Consider the following 22,278-nt stretch of genomic DNA (forward strand, 5'->3'; position numbering starts at 1 on the left):
TCATTCACCTGAGCTGCTTTGCATTCACAAACTCCCCAGACATGTTGTTATAAAAAATAAGGTATGAACCTCTAGAACTGGCTAAAAGTAAAGAAAGATTTTCTGTGAAAGAAAGTGACATAACTAAGAGTACTTTTGCTGCCACATAAACATTTGTGTACACTTGTAACACCGCCTTCCACAGTCTTTTGGTATTCCTATATTGATAGAGGTGGCAGGAATAAGCCAAACTTGCCCATAAAACAAACAAACAAAAAAAGAAATAAATCTCAAACTGTTTCTTAGTACCTTGTTTCCAATTTGTGCCCCACATGTGACAAGAAATAAATGCATATACATTGATTGCATCTGAAAAAGTCAGATGGTGGTGGGCTGAATTACAACTTGATGCATATTGGTGGGATGAGATGCTGATCCATTTGCACAGTAATGTGCTATATTTAAGTCACGCATCGTGGCATCTTCAAAGAGGCCAGTCATAATTATGATGGATTAGACTGCAGAGTCAGTCCTAGATGCAGTAATTGTTTCACAGATGCTGCTGATGTGACTTGAATATCTAATGAATTATAGCTGAAGAAAACTATGTGGAGCTTCTAAGTGGCCTGAATAAAATTCAGTTATGGGAAAGAGAAAAAAGTCTAACTGCTACACTTAGGGAAAGGTAGATTTACGTTGAGAGGCAGACAGTTCACCCCACAACAATTACAAAGAAGAGCACAGAAACTTTGTAAAGCACAACCAGGTCTACTTAGTAGTAGCATCAAGAGTATCTTCCTGGTGTCCCAGTTGAAACCAGTAATAAGGTACTGCTGCCATTTGTTTTTTTTCCGGTTTTAAATTGCAAATAATTGTTGTGATTTGTAGCTGCTGGAGCAAGATTTGTACTGAGGTGTGACTTGAGGATTGTGAATAACTGAGTGTAGACTAAGAAGGAAGTATAACATGAAGTCACTGTAATCCCAGATGCATTTCAAAGAATGCAAATCTGCCACTTTTAATCAATGGATTCACTTTGTATTTTAAAGAACCAAATGATTCCCACATCCTTTGCAATGTCTAACACGGGTGACTTTTACACTGGAGGTGATCAGAATTTGGGGGAACTGGTTGACCCATACCATGAGGTGTTTGAGAATACTGTGAATAACAATATATGTCACATAGCAAACTTCACCTTGTGATTTCCAAGAACTGTGTGAACCTAAGACTCTTTCCTGCAGCACACATGTGCTCCTTTGAGGGGTTTGCAAGCCAAGCTGAGAGAGGTCAGGCAGCCCTCACTTCTAAACAGAAAGGTGTTTTTACCTATCAGTAAGGAGCTGAGAAGAAAGATTAGCTGGCAGCTCTCAGAAGGGATTTAGTTGCAACCCACGTGGCTGGTTCTGGTACACCAGAGCACAAGCAGAAAGGCAGATTCTGAAAGCCAGAGTTTCTCACAGCTAATTCACACAAACTAAAACTTTTTAAAATAAATGCTTTAGAAGCTGCTTGGCAGCACAGTGTTAATTTCTGTGGGGCCTTTTATTTCATTTCATACTTGTGAAATACACACGAATATTGCCTACACACTCGTGTCTGAGTTGTGGTTCAGCTGTAGTTTCTAGGTATGAAAAGTGTGAAGGCAAAGAATGGTTTCCAAATTAGGCTGACATTTTAGTTTTGAGACACTCCGAGAGCATCATTCTGCTGCCCAGCCTAGAATGACACATCAGAGGAATCCTTTTCATGCTGCTTTCTGTTAAGTTTGGAATATCATCTCCCTGGAAAGCTGCAAAGGCTTGTGTCTCATGGTACTTTAAAGCTAGGCTGGGAAATACACTGAAATATATCTAGAAGGGAAGAAGCCTACCTTACCTTGGCAAGAAAATAGGTAAGATGGACAATCTTTTCCACCACCCTATTCTTAGCTTTCCCTTCAAAACCTCTTTTTTAAAGTACTGTTACTTGTAGAGAGAACACTTCTACTTCTGTCACACAAAACATAAATTGGGTACAGAAAGAAAAGAAAAAAACTTTAGGAGGTTAAAAGTAAATCTAAACCCAAATTCGGAATAAGGAGGAAGTGGATATAATTTACCATATAGGTGCCTGCCAGTCAAAATGTATGTTTGAATCATCCTGATAGTGAAATTGGAGCTGCAAGCACAGGGAATTCTGCTGGATGTAATGAATCTCATGAATTAATATTACTTTTAAAAGCAACTTAGTAAGGAAATACTGCACTGAAAGCTGTATAAATTACATGTTCCTTTGCATTTAAAGAAAAATAGAAAAAATTAGTGTGGCATGAATACGTAAGCAATAGCAACCATGTGTAGTGCTTCTCCTGACTTGCCGCCCAACCAGAGGTGACCTGGTGATGGAAAACCTTTCAGATTCCCCTTTATGCAAACTGAAAACAAAAGCTTCAGGACAAAGACATGCATGAGTCCAGATTTTCTCTGTGCAATCTCACATCTGTAAAACCCTCTGTCAGTCTGTCTTCTGTCATTTGTGACTGGTTAAGAACTTTAAAGCCAACAAAGAATAAATTACAAGCAGAGTCAAACAAGGGCTTTATCTGAGTTAACTGGGATTGTGAATCCTGGGAAGACCCATGTGAACAGGATTAGCTTGTCATTATATGGAATTTGTTCACTGCACACTGTCAGTACTTTATCCAATGAAAAACTTCATTTTATAAATAAAATATAAAGAGTATATGAGAGAATGGGATTTTCCATCCAAACAAAGAGGAAAAGAATCCCAGTTCCACAGCTGTGGGGCTCAGTTCAACCCCGGAATGCATAGTTTAGGCCATGTTTGATGTCCACATGTAAATTTGAAAGGATATTAATACCTGAAAAAAATACCACTTCCATCAAACCTTTCAGAAATCAGATCTCAATTTTAGGTATATCAGAAACCAAACCTTTCAGCTTTCTTCTGTCAATGTTACCAAGATGTTGATGAACTGTAAGAGTTCCAATGGACAGCAGTCAGGCATGGCTTTGTCTCACATGTATCGCACCACTTGGATGGTCTTTAGGAATGCTGGTCTTAAAAGACCTTGTCAGACAGCTGAAGACAGAAAAAAGAAGGTTTTCCCTTCTAATTGGCAAGCTTGGTGGCAATAATCCTTTAAGTCACACAAAAGAGGTTTGGCACACTTAATCAAGTAACAGAATTAGCACCAAGTCTGGGAACTATGGTTTCGGCATGACTTTCTGCCTTACCACAGACAAGAAGTGATGACAGAGGAGTCTATGTAAGTCATTCAAAAGCAAAGACTATTTTTTTCACCATAAGGAGAGATTTTTTTTGGCAAAATATCTGCGTGCATGTTAAATAGGGTAAGGAACCACTCTGTATTTTCACTCTCTTTTCATCTTGAAGAACAGACGTTCAAGAAAAAGGGAGACATGGGGCTTCAAAACATGACAGGATAGTGAAACACCCCTCAGGTGTGCCTGCGAGCTTGGATTGTGTGGTGGAGCTGGTCAGGACAGAGGTGCTTGAATGCTACAGGAATTGTCCATAATTGATTTCCCATCCATGGAAACTAAAATTGACTAAGATTCTCTCCTGTTTCTTTCCTCTTTCAGATACGTTCAGAGGGTAGCCTTGTGGATGGCCCCGGAGCAGGCCAGATGGAACAGGACAGAACCAACCATGTTGACGGCAATAGATTGAGTCCATTTCTAATACCGCAATCTTCTCACGTTTGCCAGGCAGAGCCTTCTGCGGTGAAGCTACAGAATGGAAGTCCAGCAACAGAGAGGCCTGAAGTTGAAGTAAATGGAGACCACAAGCAGCTATTCATTAAAAGCAACTATGGCATGCCCCACCTGAAGGGAAATTCAAACAACCGTGTTAGCCCTGACCTTTTACAAGAAAAGAAAGTATATTCCAAATATATGCAAAATGGTGGGATAAAACGCACTTTTAGTGAGCCCTCTCTGTATGGACTTCATGAAAGCAAGAAAGTAAAACAAGACAAAGAGGTAAATGGAGGAAAAGTTGAGCCAGAGGATAATAACGAAAAACCAAGCATCTCCAATTGCTACAGTGAGAAGAAACCCGAGACAGGACAAGAAAATGAAGTTTCAGATTTGATACAGTCTACAAGATACAACAGTGGTGGTTCAGAAAACCCTCATGACCTCCTGATTCAGGATGAGCAGGACCGGGAAAATGTTCATTGCCACAACAGGGACATTGTCTTACTACTTAAGAACAAGGCAGTGCCAATGCCTAATGGTGCTACAGTTTCTGCCTCTTCCATGGAAAGCATGCATGGTGAACTCCTGGAGAAAACACTGTCTCAATATTATCCAGAACATGTTTCCATAGCAATGCAGAAGAACACATCTCATATCAATGCCATTACCAGTCAGGCTACTAACGAGTTGTCCTATGAGGCAACGCCTTCATCCCATACCTCAGGGCAGATCACTTCCCCACAGACCTCAAACTCTGAGCTGCCTCAAGTGCCAGCTGTAGTGGTTACTGAGGTCTACAATGCAGAAGACTCCAGTAACCCGCCTGTATTGCCAGGTAGCTGTTCACTTCAGAAACCAGAACTACAGCTACAGCAACAGATTCCAGGCTATGATCCACACCAGTTACCCATAGGAAACAGTACTGTTCGTGGAAGTGTAGGGCAGGTTCCCAACCAAGACCTCTCTCTAAGTTCCAGCAGTAACCTGCAAGCTCAGAGTGTCGTGCTGGAAAGATACTCTGAGCAAGCAGAAAATAATGGTGCTTTCTTTAAACAGAACTCAACCTTTCACAAAGATTCCTCCACTCCTCCTGCTCCGGAAATGAACAGTGCACTGTCCGTTGTGGTGCAAGAAGGACACCATTCCTATAACAACAGATGTGATGAAACTCTTCCTGGGGAGATAAAGAATGAAGGGCAACAGCAGGGACCAACGTCAGAAAGTCCCAGCCTCAGCCAACAACTTCACCCTCAGCAGAGACTTCAGCAGCAGGCACAAACGTCACAAGATGACAGTGAAAGCAACCTGCAAGCTGCTGTGGCCGCCTCAATTCAGCAGCATCCAGAAGACATGGCGCCGGTGTCAGAGCCTCCCCTCCAAAGCCTGCAAGCACGTGGAAGCAAGGGTGAGCTGCAGCAACACTATCAACATTTCCCAGGACAGAGAGAACCCGAAATTCCTCCTGACAAAGAAAAGGACCAAGTGAAAGAACCTGTGAAACAGGCTCAACATTATTCAAAACCAGCCTGGATAGAACTGGTTTCCACCCAGTTCCGCCAGGGAGAGCCTCCCAAAAAAAACAGCGAAGCATTATTGCGATCAATTCTTCAGTTCCAGGCAAACAGAGCCAAAACAGCCTATACAAAACAGTATGCTGGAAGTCCTGGTGCATTAAAGGGGCCTTCAGGGCAGCCCCAGAGCCAGAAGATAATGCAACAGGAACAAATTCCTCCACTGTACAAAAGCGAGACCTCTCAGCTGCAGCCGCATCCCACAGCCGACCAGCAGCTGCTGTTCCAGAAACACTCACCGCAGCCACAACTCACAAAGATGGATTCCCTACTGAAGTCCCAAGTGCAGCAGCACCCTCCACAGCAGCTCCATTTCCAGCCAAGACCAGAACAACAAACTGAACAGCCTTTAGGGGCCCTGCTGAAACAGCAGCACTTGAATCCCAAGCCAGGGGAAAAGGAGCAATTCCTGCATTCACACATCTTGCAACAGATGCTTCAAAAACCCTCACAGCAGATGCAGCTGCTGTGCAGTCCACAGCTAACCCCAAACCAGCAACAGGCTCTGCAAATGAAGAATAAAGACCTGCCCCAAACCATATCCCGCTCCCAAAGTGGTGCTGAACAGTCACTAAACAGGACATCCTTCAATCAGCATAAAGTAAATGAATGTTTTCAAACTGGGAATAAGTACATGAAATCACCCACATTCCCACTGCATAACCCTCAGCTAGGCCTAGAGCAGGGACAGGGCATGAACAACAAAGCTCCCCTTTACACTCAGAAGGCAAACGCCAGCCTGCAGCATCCCTGCCCAAACAATGTGCACTTGATTTCTGAGAAGAAAGAAAACGCCGCAAATATTGAACGCTTTGGAGCCAACAAAATGCAGGACTTGCAACATGTGCAGTATTTTTCAAATAACTTGACCGCAAAGCAAGATGTGAATCACTGTTTTCCAGAACAAGAGCAACAGTCGCAACAAGCTTCAGTTATACAGCTACCACCACTCCAGCAGACACAATGCTACAGTGGTAGCCTGAACCAAGATCTCCCGAGCCAACAAGCTTCACAGATTCCTCAGCAGTACTTACCACACAGCCAGCAAACTGCCCCACACACCCAAGACCAGAGAAGCTGTCATTTGCAGTCCCAAACCCCTAAGGATTTTCAAAAGCATGCTGCTCTAAGGTGGCATCTCTTGCAAAAACAAGAGCAACAAGCATACCAGCAACCCAAGTCCGAGATTGGTCCCAGTGCAATACGTAAGCCTATAAAAATTGAGGCTGGCACAAAGTCTAACGTCTGCATGCGTCCATCAGCTGGACAGCTGGAAAACAAAATGTGGAAAAAAACAATTAAACAAGAGAATCAGCACTTTGGCTGTGAGAACGTGCAACAAAAGAGCATCATTGAGACAATGGAACAGCAGCTGAAACAGATACAAGTCAAATCACTGTTTGATCATAAGACTTTTACTATCAAATCACCTAAACATGTGAAGGTTGAAACAGCAGGTCCTATTACCATCCTCTCAAGAAATACTGGTGCTGCAGATTTTGACACTCAGACCCCGATCTTAGATCAACAAACAAACTTGTCTGTTGAGAAAACCCCGACCAAAAGAACAGCTGGAACTGTTCTCAATAACTTTTTAGACTCACCTTCCAAGTTATTGGATACTCCTGTAAAAAACTTATTGGACACGCCTGCCAAAACCCAGTATGATTTCCCATCGTGCAGCTGTGTGGGTAAGTGCTGCGATGTATTTAAAAATGTACTAACTTACAGGAAGGAAACGAATCTCCAAGTTGGGATCATGGAGTTAGTTGGATGTTTTTGTTGGAGGATTGGGGGGGTTGGGGTTTTTTTAGAACATTAATTAGTAAAGACATGAAATTGCAATTTTATGCACTTATGCCTAGTCCACTTATGCAAACCTACACACAGGCCCTTTCTCAATAATTCATAAAGCAATTACCTATTTGCTTTCTCAGTCAGAATGCTTATGGCCAGTAATGTATCCTCTCACATCCATTCTCCTTCAGCAGCAGACATGTAATGACAACATGCTGATAAAAAGTAGGTCATAACTGTACAATCTAATTTATTCATCAAGGTTAGATACAGCATTTGTAAAATAACTCTCCAAAACTCAAGATCCTGATGCCATTTTTTGCTCTAAGAGTGAAATTGCTGACGTTTCCGTCAGTAAAGCCTAAGCAAAGAAGCGATGATGGATTATTCTCATTTGTTGCGGGAGTTTATCCTCCCTTTCACACCCTGTCTCCTGCAAGGCTAAAGAGATCAGCAGTTTCTTAGAGAAGCCATGAAAGCAGTGACAGAAAAGCAGCAAGAGGGGCCCTCAGTATTTCTTCATGGCGTACGCGATCCAAAAACTGGAAGAAGAGAGCAGAGGGAAGCAAAGTAGCGTGGCAGGTATGGGCCCATAGCCTGAGCTTCCATACAGCACTGATACTGCACAGAGACAGGTCTAACAGGCACTTTCAGACTACTGTTTTGGCTGAGACAAAAGGTTCAGCACCAGCAAGGGGGTGCAGGGGGAAATCCTGGTTATAGTTTCACTTACTGGGATTTCATACCAACCATAAAGGAGGAAAGTTGAACCAGTGCTCCTTCAGAACTGCAAAATGGACCCTTTTGCCTTTTCAAACTCTAGGGGCTATGTCTCAGAGAAGATCCATGGGAGCAAAAAGAGGAGGTAGTGGATTTGTGGTGCTCCCAGGAAGAAAACTGGAAGCCAGTTCCTTACTGTTCCTTGTAGTTTTATAAGAAACAACCTACAAAAATGTAGGGGGTTTTGAAAACAATTAAGTTTTGTTATTTCTTTTTCTTGAGAAGATTTTGCCAATGTAGTTGGCACAAGATTTTTCTGGCAACCAATTATTCTCACTATTTTTTTAGCCAGTATTGCAACCACTAACTAAGCAAAAGAGCTTATTCTCTCTCCACTTGCATTTTAATTCTGAAGTCTTAGCAGAACCTCTAGGAAATAAAGGAGCTTGAAACTTAGTTCCTGTCCTCTTTGAAGAACGCAGTGCCACAGCATAATTCAATAGGGTTTACTGCTCTTTCCCACCAAGACTTCTCCTTAGGGAGATTAAATTAAGCCATTCTCCCACTGACACATTGAGGTTTATAGAATGCTTTCATCATGCTTCCACAGGCTGTACGTCAAAAGCAGCATCACCTCATCCAGCCTTTGGAGTCAGCATGGCAGAAAGCAGTCAGCCCTAAGATAAGTCAGCACAGCTCCACTGTCTCCTCCTGAACCCAGGCAGAGCCTGGCCAGCTCACTGCTGGAGCCTGCCTCCTGGTATCAAGCCAGACATATAGTGTATAATGTGAATGCCGACATGGAACTACCTACACGCAGAAAACTGAGGCCACATTCTTAGCATACAAGCATTTTGACTAAGCCTTGTGCAGGATTTCTTTCAGCAAACTTGCTTTTTTGTTTTTCATTTCACAGAGTCTTTCTGTGGGTGGCAGAAATTCTCTATGTAACCTACTGGCCACTTTCTCAAGCTGTAGGTCCCTACACTGTAACATGTATGCTGAAAAACAAGTACTGTACAGCTCACTAATGTCAATATTTACCATTGTTATCCCATTTGTCCTCCTTTCTAGATACTGGGAGAGGAGGAAGTGGGAGAAGGAGAAACAATTGTTTGGTGATAACAGGAAAATGCCTTTTGAATTTCACTGTAGCCTGAGATGTGAAACAACTGTGCTAGCGCAAGGCACACAGTCTGTGTCATGGCTACTGGCAGGATTAGCCACGTGCTTTGCATGTTTTGTACAAATGGCATGGGCATACTTTAGACAGAAGTGTTTGAAAACTCCAAACCCAGACCCAAGCAGCAGTATTCTAACAAGCCAGACGAAAGCTTTGCAATGTGACTTTTTACATTAAAGAATTAAACTTCAAAGTAATAACTTTTATTTTGTTTTAAACAGAGCAAATTATTGAAAAAGATGAAGGTCCTTTCTATACCCATCTAGGAGCCGGTCCTAATGTGGCAGCTATTAGAGAAATCATGGAAGAAAGGTAATTAGTGCAAAGGCACAGGGCAGATTAACGTTTATCCTTTTCTGGATGTCAGAATTTTTCCAGCTTTTGCACATAAAGAAATAAACAATTGCAAATCAAGTGATTACTTGTAGGCTTAGCTACTCCAGTGTTGCCAACATTACGCACTGTGCTATTCACCAGAGAGTCACAATATTTGACAGGGCTAATAGCCTGCTGGCTGGCACAGGCTGAGCACTTTGAGACAGATGCCAGCAAACCCAAGCGGGAACAAGTATTCACCAGCCTGCCAAGCAAGATGGTTGGCAATGGCTGCAAAAGCAGTCATGGACCTGGTGTCCCCTCTGGGTAGGAGAATGCCGAGGTAGAAGGAAGATGAAGAGAAGAATACCAAACTCCCAAATTAGCTCCCCCCCGCCAAATTACTAAGCATATAGTACAGTCCTAAAGGGCTAAATCTAACTCGGTCATGTCGAGAGGAGTGCTACAGAGTTGCTGGATAGGATTTCAGCCCAAGAACTGATTAAGCACTTTTGTGAAAAACATCTCACTACCCCAAGAGTGCTGCAGAAAACCAGTCTTACCCTGATGGTGGACAATCCCTGTATTGTGCTGCATCCTGTGATGTATTTATTATGTCAAAACCAGCCAAACTGGGAATTTTAAATGGCACAGAATGGATACACAATCTGTGCTATTTAAAAATATGTGTAAGCACAAAACCCACCAGCCCTTCTAAGGTATTTGAAACTGTCACAAAAGTTATTTCTGCATTACTTGTAGTGTGCATAGGCATTAATAGCCAGGTTTTGAGAGGTATCTGGGAATTTAGTTGCCCTCTGAACAAACAAAGAAAAAGCCACCCAGTAAGTCAGGGACGGAGGGGAATCTGATTTGTTAATACCTTAAAAATCTGGACTCCAGAACTGCAAAGAAGCTCCAGCTAGTTGCAGAATCTAAAGCAAATGAGCGTTACTGAAGTGCTGTGTCTGAGCTAAGGAGTAACGTTCTGTAGCTTGTGCTCACCACTGCACAACTATGAGCCACTTAGAGGGTATTAAACCCTTCAGATTACCTTCAACTCTTAAAGTCCTTTCTCTTTCATAGCACCTTCTTCCCTGTGACTTCAGTGCAGGGCTTGCCCCAATACTTGTTTTCAGCTTTGTGAGCAGCTCAAACGCATGTAAGCTACATAAATCTGCTTTTTCCTGCAAAGGGGGAGTGAACACGGACCCTCCTGAGAAGCTTCTTACAATTTGTTATCTCCAGAGCTCTCACTATCTGGTTAATTCTGTAGTATTTATCAATAAGAAATAAAAGAGAAAAGTTATTCACGTCATGATGTCAATAATTAGAGATGCAACTTCTTTCATTTCTTTACTTTGGAATGTAATTTTTCATCCTTAATATCGAACTCACCTTCTCACCTTTTCTCTTTTCTTTTTTTTTTTCTTTTTTTTTTTTTTTTGCATTTGATTTCATTTCATGTTGGCAGAAGGAAATCCTGAGAGATTATAAATAACATGCATCTACTCAGCCAGGTTCAGCAGAGTGTAGCAGCAGCCACTTGAACAATGGCTAGTTTTCAGCTGTTCATATGGTATGAGCTGTATGATTCCCTCACTGAAGAACTCCAGAACTCCTCCACACTAGTTAATTTTGTTTTCCTAAGTAAAAAAAAAGGCACTTAAAGATACTCTCAAGCACATGTGTGCAGTTGGTGACACTAATCACAACTGAAGCACTTTTAAACTGGCTTTCCAGGAATATGGATTGACTTCTAAGGTATCAGTACTTCCAAACAAACCAGGATTTGGATCTAGACTTGCAGTTAATGTTTTAGCTATACCAGAACAATTTTTTTGGAAAATCCCTGGTGGATATATACATTTTACCTCTTCCTTCTCCCAATTCCTACTTCATGCTCAGTCAGTTTTGCGCTGGTTTTAAAGCCAATCTGCTTTGTCCTGAAAGTAAGCATGACAAACATCAGGCACAAGTCCCTTTGTGACAACGGAAAAGATTTGAGACAAAGTCCATTTCATTTCCAGTGTGTAATGTACAACATATTTCTATAGCATCTTCTGCACAGTTGTCCTGCAATCCAGATTAGCAAATTGATAGAAAATATTAAGATTTAAGAATGTTTTTTTAATGTGGTTAATTAAAGAAACAAATGCATACTAACATCCAGACCTAAGTAGGAAAACCTGACCTAACAGTTGCCTGCAGAGCCTGTGTAGTACAACTTGATTTTATTTGTCTAATTTCCTGTGACACTGAAATTTCACTATGAGATCACATCTAAAAATAAGCATTTTCATTTCCTTTACAGGATAGAAGTTTAAATACAAACATTTGCTCTTAAATATGTCACCAAGACTTTAGTGCAAAAACAAGAGGGATGAAAGGTCAAAAGTTCTCAAGGCATCAGTAAATGGCTGCAGAACAGGAAGGAACTATCTTGATTGCTCTATAGGTAACAGGCAAAGAACAAGGAGATTGTGATTTAGTCCCCACGCTTGGTTATTTAATAAAAAAAAGTAACACGAATGAGAGTGGCAGAATTCAAGAACTGGTGATGAAGTGCAGTTTACCCAGCTGGCCAAATGCAGCCAAATCAACATCGTGGCTGGATCTATAACATTGCAGACACTGAGGTTTCCAATACGTAGCCTCACCTGTGACCTGGTGTGCTCTACGGCTCAGCAGGTGAGCAGCCCTGAGCTGCAGCAGCCCTGGGAGAGGCCTGGCCAGCGAACATGGTTGGAAATGGCTTTACAGGTCTGATGCTTTGTGTTGATTCAAGATTTTCTTAACATTTGCTGCATATTTCCACCTGGTCCATCAGAGGATGTGGAAAGCAGATCCTGTTTGCTCTGGGTAACGGCACTACTTGCACATGGGGCTAGATTCTGCCTTGACATGGCATAATCACCTTGATTAAAAACTTCAGCAAGAGCTGAGCTTGCCCAGGTTTGTTTAAAAAAGACACAGACAAACAGCCTCATTTGAGGCCAACTTGTGATCTTCATTCATTACAGAAGTCAGTAAATGAGTAATAATTCATGAGCAGATGAGAAAGTAAAGGAAGTAGATATGATGCAATTATTAATCATGACTTAACTGATTCACACTGTACCTAAGCCAGAAACAAGCACAGAAAAAAACAAGTCACACAAAACAAAGTCTCAGAGTGACTACTGCATGCCAACTGTTCCCTGACAACTTAATTGTATAACTTCAGAGTAATAACTTTAAGTTTAACCCAGAAATTAAAGAAAAATGTAAAATTCCTTCCCAAAATAAGACTTCAAGTCCACTTTTCAAAATGTCATCTATAACAAATTCTTTACAGAAACAGCTGAAAGGTTTGGCAACATTAATATGATATGGATAATTTTTTACATCTGTAATATATTAAAGACATTTGCTTCTCTTAACGTATCAATCCACCACTATAATAAAATTAGCAAGATAAACCACACTGCACATCCCTCCCTGTAACTCAGTGTTTATTTTTTAAGATAAGACTGGCAAATGTGCTCCATCTTTTCAGTGTTCACACAGAACCAAATGAATCCACTTACTGTGCATATTTTTGTTTGTTTAAGATTTGGACAGAAGGGTAAAGCTATAAGGATTGAGAGGGTTGTCTACACTGGGAAAGAAGGCAAAAGTTCTCAAGGATGTCCAATTGCTAAATGGGTAAGTGATGTACACACATATTAAGACTAATGAGTTCAGTATGATGGTTCGTGTAAGCAGAGAGCAGTTGACATGTCTGTCCTCCTCTTAGTTGACACTGTGAAACTTAAAAGAGCTCAACAGCAGCAGTACCACAAGGCGCCTGTAGCCTGCTCCCACCCCTGTCCCTCACACTCCATTTACTTTTGCACGGAGAACAGCAAGAATAAAATTTGGCTTAAAGCTATGAAAACCTGAGAAGGAAAGCAGCTTCACTTAGATTTAAGATTCACACACCAGACATTCTCATTGCTCTTTAGCTTACAAATAAGTCCAGTAAGTGCACCACAGTGATGTTTTTCAAATGCACTCCCAGTTAGACAGAGGCATTAGGACACCCTCTTAGCAAATACTGCTGTACTTCAGCACAAATTACCAAGTGGTTTGGGTAGGTTGGAGAAAGACAGGATGAGGAAAAAATGATACATGATTATGGTCTGTATGCTTGCCAGACTGCACCTTTTTTTTCAGAAATTCCCACAGAAGCACAAGCACTGAGAAACAAGGATGCTCTTATTTGAACATTACAACTTCCATCACTGTGATGTTTGTATGTAGTAAGGGCAGGTCACAAAACTGAGTGGCTGATTATGAGTTTAGCTGGAAGAGAAGGAGAGCGAGCTCCCACGTCCAGCTACTTAGTCCCATCCTTACCTGTCCACCTTTTCCCACATGGGTCTTGCCTTAAGTGCAGGTGTCCAGCATCCATCTCTGTGCAGGGAGACATGCTTGCTGTTCATTTCCTTTCGCTCACTAATCAAATTGGGCCACTTGTACCACAGTGCAGATTCAGGGGAGGGCTCCTGCTGAATCCAAGCATGGGGGATACTTTCACAAAGCTGTTTTCCACCACTATGGCTTTCCATGCCACTAGCCAAGCTTAGCCCCTTAGAGTCAGCTTCATTAAGAAAGGGTAGCCCTGGCCCATACCACTAAATGAGAAAATTGGACTGGGTTGTCAGCAACAAAGATGCCAACAGAAGTAACCTTCCCGGATGCGCACTAATGCTGAGGCTTCCTATTCTTTTGCTCTTCACGTTAAGAAACACTGTTTGTGTTGGGGCTCTGGGGTTGTGTGTTGCTGTGCATGCAGGTAGTCCGCAGAAGCAGTCAGGAGGAAAAGCTACTCTGCTTGGTGCGTGAGCGAGCAGGCCACACATGTGAGACAGCCGTGATTGTGATTCTCATCCTGGTCTGGGAGGGAATCCCAACAAGCCTGGCTGACAAGCTCTACTCTGAACTCACTGAGACCCTGAGGAAGTACGGCACGCTCACGAACCGGCGTTGCGCCCTGAATGAAGAGTAAGTGGAACAAAGGGTATGCTCGCCAAACTTGCAAGCCCACCTTTGGCCTCAGACCGTGCACCTCCACTCGTGCTGTTACCCTGAAATACACATAACCTTTCCAGCTACTGCAGGAAGTTTGAAAACCCACAAACCTTGTGATCAAAGCAAAGTAAATGTTCTTACAGATCTGGGAAAAACATCTTCCCAGAGCTGTGAAGCATCTCAGTGTATTTAAAGGAAGACATCTCAGCCCAGGACAGCAAATACCTCAACCTTGAAATAAAATCATGCTGTAAGCCCACAGAAGCTAGCCTGAACCTGAAGAAACTGCACTGTATTGTTTCCCATGTCTTTCTGACAGCAAAGAACATTTAGACCCCAATTAACATAGCTATCATTGTATGTTACTTTGGCTTCATGGGTAGAGTCATATTTCAGGAATTATTGCCTAGCCCCTGTCAGAGTGCTTCCATGTTACTGCAGTGCCATGAGCATATGCCCCTTTCAGGTACCATGAATATCACTACCTAACAAGGCACCACACAAAAATACCTGCTTTCGAGCAAAGCCAGGTTTCTCACAGAAGTGTAGAAACCCCTTAGTCCTTGCTTTGCAACCATGAAATTATTCTCTCCAATGAATTCTTCTGTTCTAATGCATACAGTGCCTCCCTCTTTCATTTCTTCATTATTTACTGGTGGCAGGTGATCCAAGACATGTGACTCCCCAGAGGGCTGGCAGAACACTGATGCCCACTGTGGGAGTGCCCTGGGGTGACCTGCCTGCTCCTGACAGCCATATTCTCTTGTTTTTCAGGCGGACTTGCGCATGTCAAGGGCTGGACCCTGAAACTTGTGGTGCTTCATTTTCCTTTGGTTGCTCCTGGAGCATGTACTACAATGGTTGTAAGTTTGCCCGAAGCAAGATTCCAAGAAAGTTTAAGCTGATGGGGGATGACCCAAAAGAGGTTGGTGTCCGTTTCTAAAATGAGCCTCATTTGCAAGGAGATGTTTTCTGTCACTCTGCAAATAGAGATACAATACAAGAGACCAGGGGCCAGAGTCCTGCCTGCATGGCATACATGTAGGGTAATTAAATAACTGCCAGACAAAACTGATTGATTCCAGTCTCCGAGCCAGCTGAATTGACTGTCCAAATTCTGACATCTGGTAAAAGCTTGAGACTTGAAACCACATTTGCAGGCTTTCACAATTAGAGGGGAGGGCACAGCCTGAATAATTGTGACTGCATGAGGCCTGCAGTTGGGCATTCCCCAGTGGCAGAGTGGATGGTTTACCAGCTGAAGGCACATAATAGCGTAGCGAGGAGTCAGAGCAGCATAGGAACAAACATGATGAAACTGTGAGATGACAATAGGAAGAGAATAGGAAGATTCATTTTACATACAGTCCTGTCCCACTGAATGTTTCCAGACTGGTCTCCGTGTTACAGCAAGCTGGCAACCGTTTAAAACAAGTCAGAGTAATTAAAAAAAATCACTGACCTTAGCCTGGGCACAAGATACCACTGAAGTCATGACTGCAGTGACCCTTTGACGCTTCCAGCTAGTCATGTGTCTGGGAGGTTCCAGTGGCCTACTCTGATTTTTGGCAAGCACATGCAAATTTAGTCCCTTGCCTGTGTACTGATGCATGAGGCCACAACTTTCACTGTATTCTGGTGTCTTACACAAATCCAGACATTTCTTCCATCGGAGAAATAATTTCATCTTTAATCAGGGAGCCAGGTACTTCTGCATCCTACAGCCTGTGCCTGTGCTGAGAATAGCACACTGTTTAGAATATCATAGAATCCTAAAATGGTTTGGGTTGGAAAGGACCTTAAGATCATCTAATTCCAACTCCCTGCCTTGGGCAGGGACATCTCACACTGGTGTTGCCCAAGGCTCTGTCTTGAACACTGCCAGGGATGGGGCATTTACCACTTCTTTGGGCAATCTGTGCCAGAGCCTCACTTCCCTCACAGTAAAGAACTTCTTCCTTATATCTAACCTGAACTTTCCCTGTTGAAGTGTGAACCCATTACCCCTTGTCCTATCACTACAGTCCCTGATGAAGAGCCCCTCTCCAGCATCCTTGCAGGCCCCCTTTGGATATTGGAAGGCTGCTATCAGGTCACATAATTAGCACACAGCTTTTCCTCCCCACCACTCCTCTTCTACAGCCCCAAGTTTTACAGAATAGCTTTCTTTCAATTGTGCTGTGGCACAAAGCCTTCTTTATCAGAGCTTGCAATTTTCTAAGCTGGATACCTGGCCAGAGGTCACCAGGGCACTCGTCCAACTTGCATTCTTGGATTTACTTCCCATGGAAGCCACATCTGGGCTGGGAAGATGGTTTTACCCTCCAGTCTTGCTCCTACACAAAACTGGGGGGCAACCAAAGCATGAATCCAGATCAGGGGCTGGGTCCCATAGCACAGACACAGCTTCCAGACAACCCAAACAGGATCCTCACCAATAAAAATATGGAAGTAACACTTAAAAATGGTAACCTGCAAAAGATCCAAGTTCTGGCAGCAGCACAAGGTCACAGCAAGATATTTCTGACAATTTTATAATGTCATTTTGGAGTCCCAAACTAGCATATAGTCCCATAGGAGCAAATAAAAACTTAATGCACCAAATATATCTCTCTCAAACCTGCAGGCTTTTCACAGCTCTTCACACATTCCTAAAATACGCAAGTATACCACTTCAGTATGCCACTGTTCTTTATGTGCTTGTAATTACATATAAGGGCCTCATATAAGCAAGGTTTTCAATTTGGGATTCTCATCTCGAGAGGCTGGGAACAACTTTGGAGTATGTTATTATGGTACTTCATTTTTAAAGAGCCTTTCATTTTGAGAGTGTGTACCTCTCTGTAAAGGAAAAAAGTGTGGTCATTCCTACCTCCATATCACCAACTACTAGGCACATCCACAATTCTTCATTGCTTAAGAATTGGGAACTTTCTGAAGTCTGAAATATTTAAACCATTTTAAATTGCTGCATGAAAAGATGTTGAAGTGCTGTCATTGCAATGTGCAAACCCCTTAAATTAGCCACATCTACTTTATGGACCATTCTGATACTATTTCTCCCAAGTTCCCGAAGAGTATTATTTTCCCAAAACTCCAGTAGGAAAAATAATGAGGATCATCACGCTTAGATCTAAAACATTACTGTGTTGAAGACTGTGATTCTTCTTAATATTAACCAAGGTAATATAGTATGTGATTTCCTCTTGCAAGGGCCACACTACACTATTTCACTACTTCATTACTTTTAAGTGCAGTGAAACAATAAAATTGAAAGGAGATTCACAACAGTTATTGTCTAAACAGGAATAATCATCTAGGCCTTTATACAACTATCAGTGTAAACATAACTGTGTACAGACCCTAAGTTCTTAGATCCCATACATGCAGTACAGAAACGTCATTGGCATTGAAATCTCTATTTCATCTCCTAACAGGAAGAAAAACTAGAGTCCCATTTGCAGAACCTGTCAACCCTGATGGCACCTACCTACAAGAAACTTGCACCTGATGCATATAACAACCAGGTATGCTGGGGATAAAGGGAATTGGAGCGGTCATGTAAATAACCTGATCTTTACCACACTTTCCAGTGCTTCAACCTTGCCCCAGATTATCACATACGTTTTGTGCCAGTATTCCTTTGACACTGGGGTTAAGATGAATGGAAAAGAACAATTCCATTTACAATGCTTTCAAAAGTAAAAGCAGCAGAATTTGGTACATCAAGTAGAACTTTTCACCTGCATCAACACAATAAAACTACTTCAGATTTGAGCAGAACTCTTCAGCTCCACAACACAAATTTCTGGATTTAGTGTGAGTCACCAGCCAAACTAGAAAACAGCCATGAAGATGGTGTGAGATCAGTGGCAGAGCCAGAAGGCAGTGTGTAATATTGCACTCGAGTCCTGAAGCCACAGTTTCAGTTCTGCTCTCTCAAGTGGCAGGTGAATTTAGTTTTCCCAAAATAGCTATTTCAAACATGCTTTTAACGAGAAGTTTCACATTTGGACACAGCCCTGCATATGCGCACAAGTGCCTGCACCAGCCTTCCAGCATGAGGGCATCGCGTGCAGGTATTTTCTGTGAAGCAGTCTCCACACATACTAGCACGTTCAAAGTCTGTGTGAGGTTCCCATCATGGCTGTCTCTCACCTGCATTCCTCTACCAAACATCCTTCAGGTATTTGCATCAAAATTTAACAATATACCTGTTGCAAGCGCACAACCATTGGCCTTCAGTTTTGCTGCTCAGGTTTGCTCCAACATTGCAACAGAACTTAGAGTCCCCAAACTATCAGGGTCACTGCAAACTATGACATCTTTCTGTCCTGCTGACAATGTTATGATGTAGCAACCACCACAAGACACATTTAAATCTCACTCCTTTACTACATATTTAGTATCAACTAAATCAGGAGAGACTTGCCCAGTTTCACTTACCTGATCAGACAATGTTTGGAGCCTCACAGAGGAAACTGTGGCCATGTGCCCACTAGCTGTGGTTATCTGTCCAAATATCTGAGAGACATTCTGCAAGAGGAAAGGAAGAGGAAGAAGAAAAAAAAAGCGAGGGGGAGGTGAACAATAAAATGGTTCTTTGCTTGGTCTGCTTCTCCGTTCTTGCAAATCTTCACAAAAGAACTTTTCTCCACGTAAGCCACGGTCCTGCCCAACAGTTGTTGAAGATACATGCTTTTACAAGTTTCAATTTCTACCTTGTGTAATAAGGTGTGTGCATGGCTTGGCTTAAGTCAGGAGTTTTATGCAGACTTTGTGGGGAAACCCTGATCAAGCTACTGTTAGTGGCTTTTAAGAGAGATGACTGAGGCCAAATTTGTACGGTAATATAAAAGGTTCTAAACCCAGAAAGCCTTAAAACCAATCCCCCTTTGAATCCTGAAAAGAAATTCTAAAGTCCCAGGTTTATTCTAATCCAGATCTGGATTGCTAATGGATTAAAAGCTAGAACTGGAAAGGGTCTGTTTTTCTAACTGGACCCAACAGCACATCTCAGAGAACAGTTGCACCAGGATACTTTAATCAGACAATTATAGTCTGGCTAACATTTCAGATCACTCTCGTTTCATTCTAAAGAAGTTTACATGTTTCAAGTTTTGGGTTGTGGTTATTTTCAGATTCCAGGGAAATAAACATTCCAAATTTTAAAAAATAAAGGTCTGCGAGCAAACTATGCATCTTTTTAGGGCAAAACTTCTACTTTTGACTTAACTTAAAACAGGATTCATTAAGTTCCATTATGTTCTATTAAGTTTAATTTTTTTGCATTTATTTGAAAGGTTCAGGAATTTCAGCAAAGCATTTTACAAACATGGTTTAACTTTTTTACTTTCTAGACAAAATACAAACCCATCATTTGTCTAAGGCTTGATCTTCTATTACAAAATCCTGTCTTTCTGTGTAAGGTTTATTTTTTCATTATGAACTCTTTGTAAAGCTCCTTAATAATGAGTGCTGGGGTAGAAAGCACTGTCTTGACTCAATCATCTGTCTTTCTGGTGTAGAGTTAGAGTTGTACTTAAGCTAATGAAATATATGTTTAGTGTGTCAAAATATTACAAATCAAAAAGCAAATTATTATTTTTCATGAAGTCATTCTGAAGTCAGTTTTCTAAAGCCATTTTCGCTTAATAGCTTGGTGTATTTCCAGTCTACACAAACACATCACTCTTACAGTGCCAGACTCTGAAACCATGCACTGCATTTGTCATGTAAAAACACCAACCACCGGCAGAGTATCAAAAGTAGTATGCAAGGAAAAGTATTATTGGCCAATTTCACAATCAAACCAGAGACGGAAGGTAACGGGAGCAAAGCAGCAAGGAATGAAGTACGGATACTAAATTGCCATCAAGTTACTTGATTTTATTTGCTTTCAAAATCTGTATGTTGCCACCTCCAAGATGTTAGTAGACTTGCATGTTGTCACAGTAGAGTATTCAGTGCTAATTCTGTGTACTGGGGCACACAGCTCAGCTGCAATGGTATCTGTCACCTCTTTCCAGATCGAGTATGAACACAGAGCACCTGAGTGTCGCCTAGGTTTAAAAGAAGGTCGCCCATTCTCAGGGGTCACTGCCTGCCTGGATTTTTGTGCTCATGCTCACAGAGACTTGCACAATATGCAGAACGGGAGTACACTGGTAAGTCTGAGATGCATGTAAGCCTCCTTACTCCAGCACTGATTTCATACATTTAATTCGTTATCTCCCCGCTGTTTAAATTTACGCTTACATAACACAGATGGCTAAAAAAAAGAAACATCAAGCAGTAACTGAGCTAACTTACTACCCCACACACAATTTTTCAGTCAAATGAATGAGACTCACAATGTATTTAAGAAAGGTTTAATATAGGGCTGGTAAAAGAAACTGGAGATAGCGGAAAGAAGGTCCCTGCAGGGCCGAAATGCAGTGTTCCTGGCACAAAATAGTTTATATTTGTCCTCTTGAAACATCTTTTTTTCTAACAACTTTGGATCATAACTTTAAATAAAACAAAAATAGTCCAGGGTCTGCCTTAACTGACAAGTCAACCACAACCAATACAATACATATTCTAGCTGATCTTTCTTCCTAAAACTGGCTGATGCAATGATTTTGCTACAGAAGAATTCTGTATCAGCATCTTTTTTCACTGAAATCCTCCCAATACCTGTTTTAGCTGCAGCTAACACAATGAGCGCACTGCATGACACAACAGTAACTTCCTTAAATCTTACTATTAACATTACAGTGACTTGCTCCTTTGCAAGCTCTTGGAAGTTGCCATTACAAGAGGGTGTGAAATACAATAGCAGTATGTTACATTGCACACTATTTCCAGTAGGGAGCTATGTATTATAGTGAAAAAATCTTCAGGTGAGTGTAAAGTCCCAGGTTACACTATTTTAGCTCTCTGATCATAGTACAGTGGATCACACAGTTTATTTCACATTAGGCTAATCCCTAACTGTACTGTTAATTTCAGCACAAGTACAAGAAATAGATATACATATACGCACACCTTCTGTTTCTACTAACCCTGTCTAACGGAGCAATGGAAGAAATTAAATTGCAGGCTTCTGGTGATATGCATATATTAGTCATTGAATGTTTTGAGAGACTTAGTGTGACACACCTTTCCAACAGGTTTGCACACTAACTAGAGAAGACAATCGTGAAATTGGTCAAACCCCAGAAGATGAGCAGCTCCATGTACTCCCGTTATACAAAGTCTCTGATGTGGATGAGTTCGGAAGCGTGGAAGGCCAGGAGGAAAAGAAGAGGAATGGCAGCATCCAGGTCCTTACCTCCTTTCGCCGAAAAGTAAGGATGTTGGCGGAGCCCGTTAAGACATGTCGGCAAAGGAAGCTAGAAGCAAAGAAAGCAGCTGCTGAAAAGCTTTCCTCCTTGGAGAATGGGTCTAGCAAATCTGAAAGAGAAAAGTCTGCTGCAGCACGCAACAAGCAAGGCAACTCAGAGGCGGCAAGTCATGCAAAGCAGCTAGCAGGTAAACACGTGAATCTGATTGGGATCTTTATCAGCAGTAGTAAGCTTCCTAGAAATCAGGGCCATTTATAACAAATCTCAAGAAAACTGTTGTTCTCAGCCCAAAAACATTTTAAAGTGAAAAGAAAAGAGAATTCTTCAAAGTAACGGCAATATTGTAGATTTATAAATACTAGAGTGCCAAATTGTGGTCAACTCTGGAGAAGCAGGGTAAAAAAAGTTGTAGAAGAAACCATTTATTTTTGGATAGTTAACACCTGTAGAAAGCTGGTGCTTTTTCAAACTGCAAACTCTTGCCATCCAGTGTAATGCAAAGTATCCTTAAAAGAATAGAAGTGCTAGAAGCCATGAAAAGGAGTTTGTGATGCTGCTGCCAAATTAAAAATGACCTACGCATCACTCACTGTCTACCACTCTTA

The 22,278-nt window shown here is 41.8% G+C and overlaps 1 protein-coding gene and 1 long non-coding RNA gene across 2 annotated transcripts in view; one reads left to right on the forward strand and one right to left on the reverse strand.

Annotated features, from left to right (window-relative positions):
• The window catches only part of LOC133215407 (uncharacterized), a 136,872-nt gene extending 115,072 nt beyond the window's left edge, over positions 1-21,800 (reverse strand). Inside the window, exons 1-2 of the long non-coding RNA XR_009726404.1 lie at positions 21,661-21,800; positions 18,792-18,881 (exon numbers count right to left, since the gene is read on the reverse strand). This is a non-coding gene — a long non-coding RNA (uncharacterized LOC133215407). The remainder of the gene's footprint in view (positions 1-18,791; positions 18,882-21,660) is intronic.
• TET2 (tet methylcytosine dioxygenase 2) overlaps positions 1-22,278 on the forward strand; it is a 73,666-nt gene that overhangs the window by 45,742 nt on the left and 5,646 nt on the right. The window contains exons 2-9 of the mRNA XM_061359423.1: positions 3,588-6,966; positions 9,197-9,287; positions 12,884-12,977; positions 14,110-14,318; positions 15,120-15,270; positions 17,783-17,872; positions 20,375-20,512; positions 21,500-21,860. Of these exons, the coding sequence (XP_061215407.1) occupies positions 3,588-6,966; positions 9,197-9,287; positions 12,884-12,977; positions 14,110-14,318; positions 15,120-15,270; positions 17,783-17,872; positions 20,375-20,512; positions 21,500-21,860 (4,513 nt within the window). The remainder of the gene's footprint in view (positions 1-3,587; positions 6,967-9,196; positions 9,288-12,883; positions 12,978-14,109; positions 14,319-15,119; positions 15,271-17,782; positions 17,873-20,374; positions 20,513-21,499; positions 21,861-22,278) is intronic.

This window comes from Neopsephotus bourkii, unplaced genomic scaffold (genome assembly GCF_033783945.1).
Source record: "Neopsephotus bourkii isolate Nb327-2 ecotype Australia unplaced genomic scaffold, CSIRO-AGI_Nbou_v1 NB_977, whole genome shotgun sequence".
NCBI lineage: Eukaryota > Metazoa > Chordata > Aves > Psittaciformes > Psittacidae > Neopsephotus > Neopsephotus bourkii.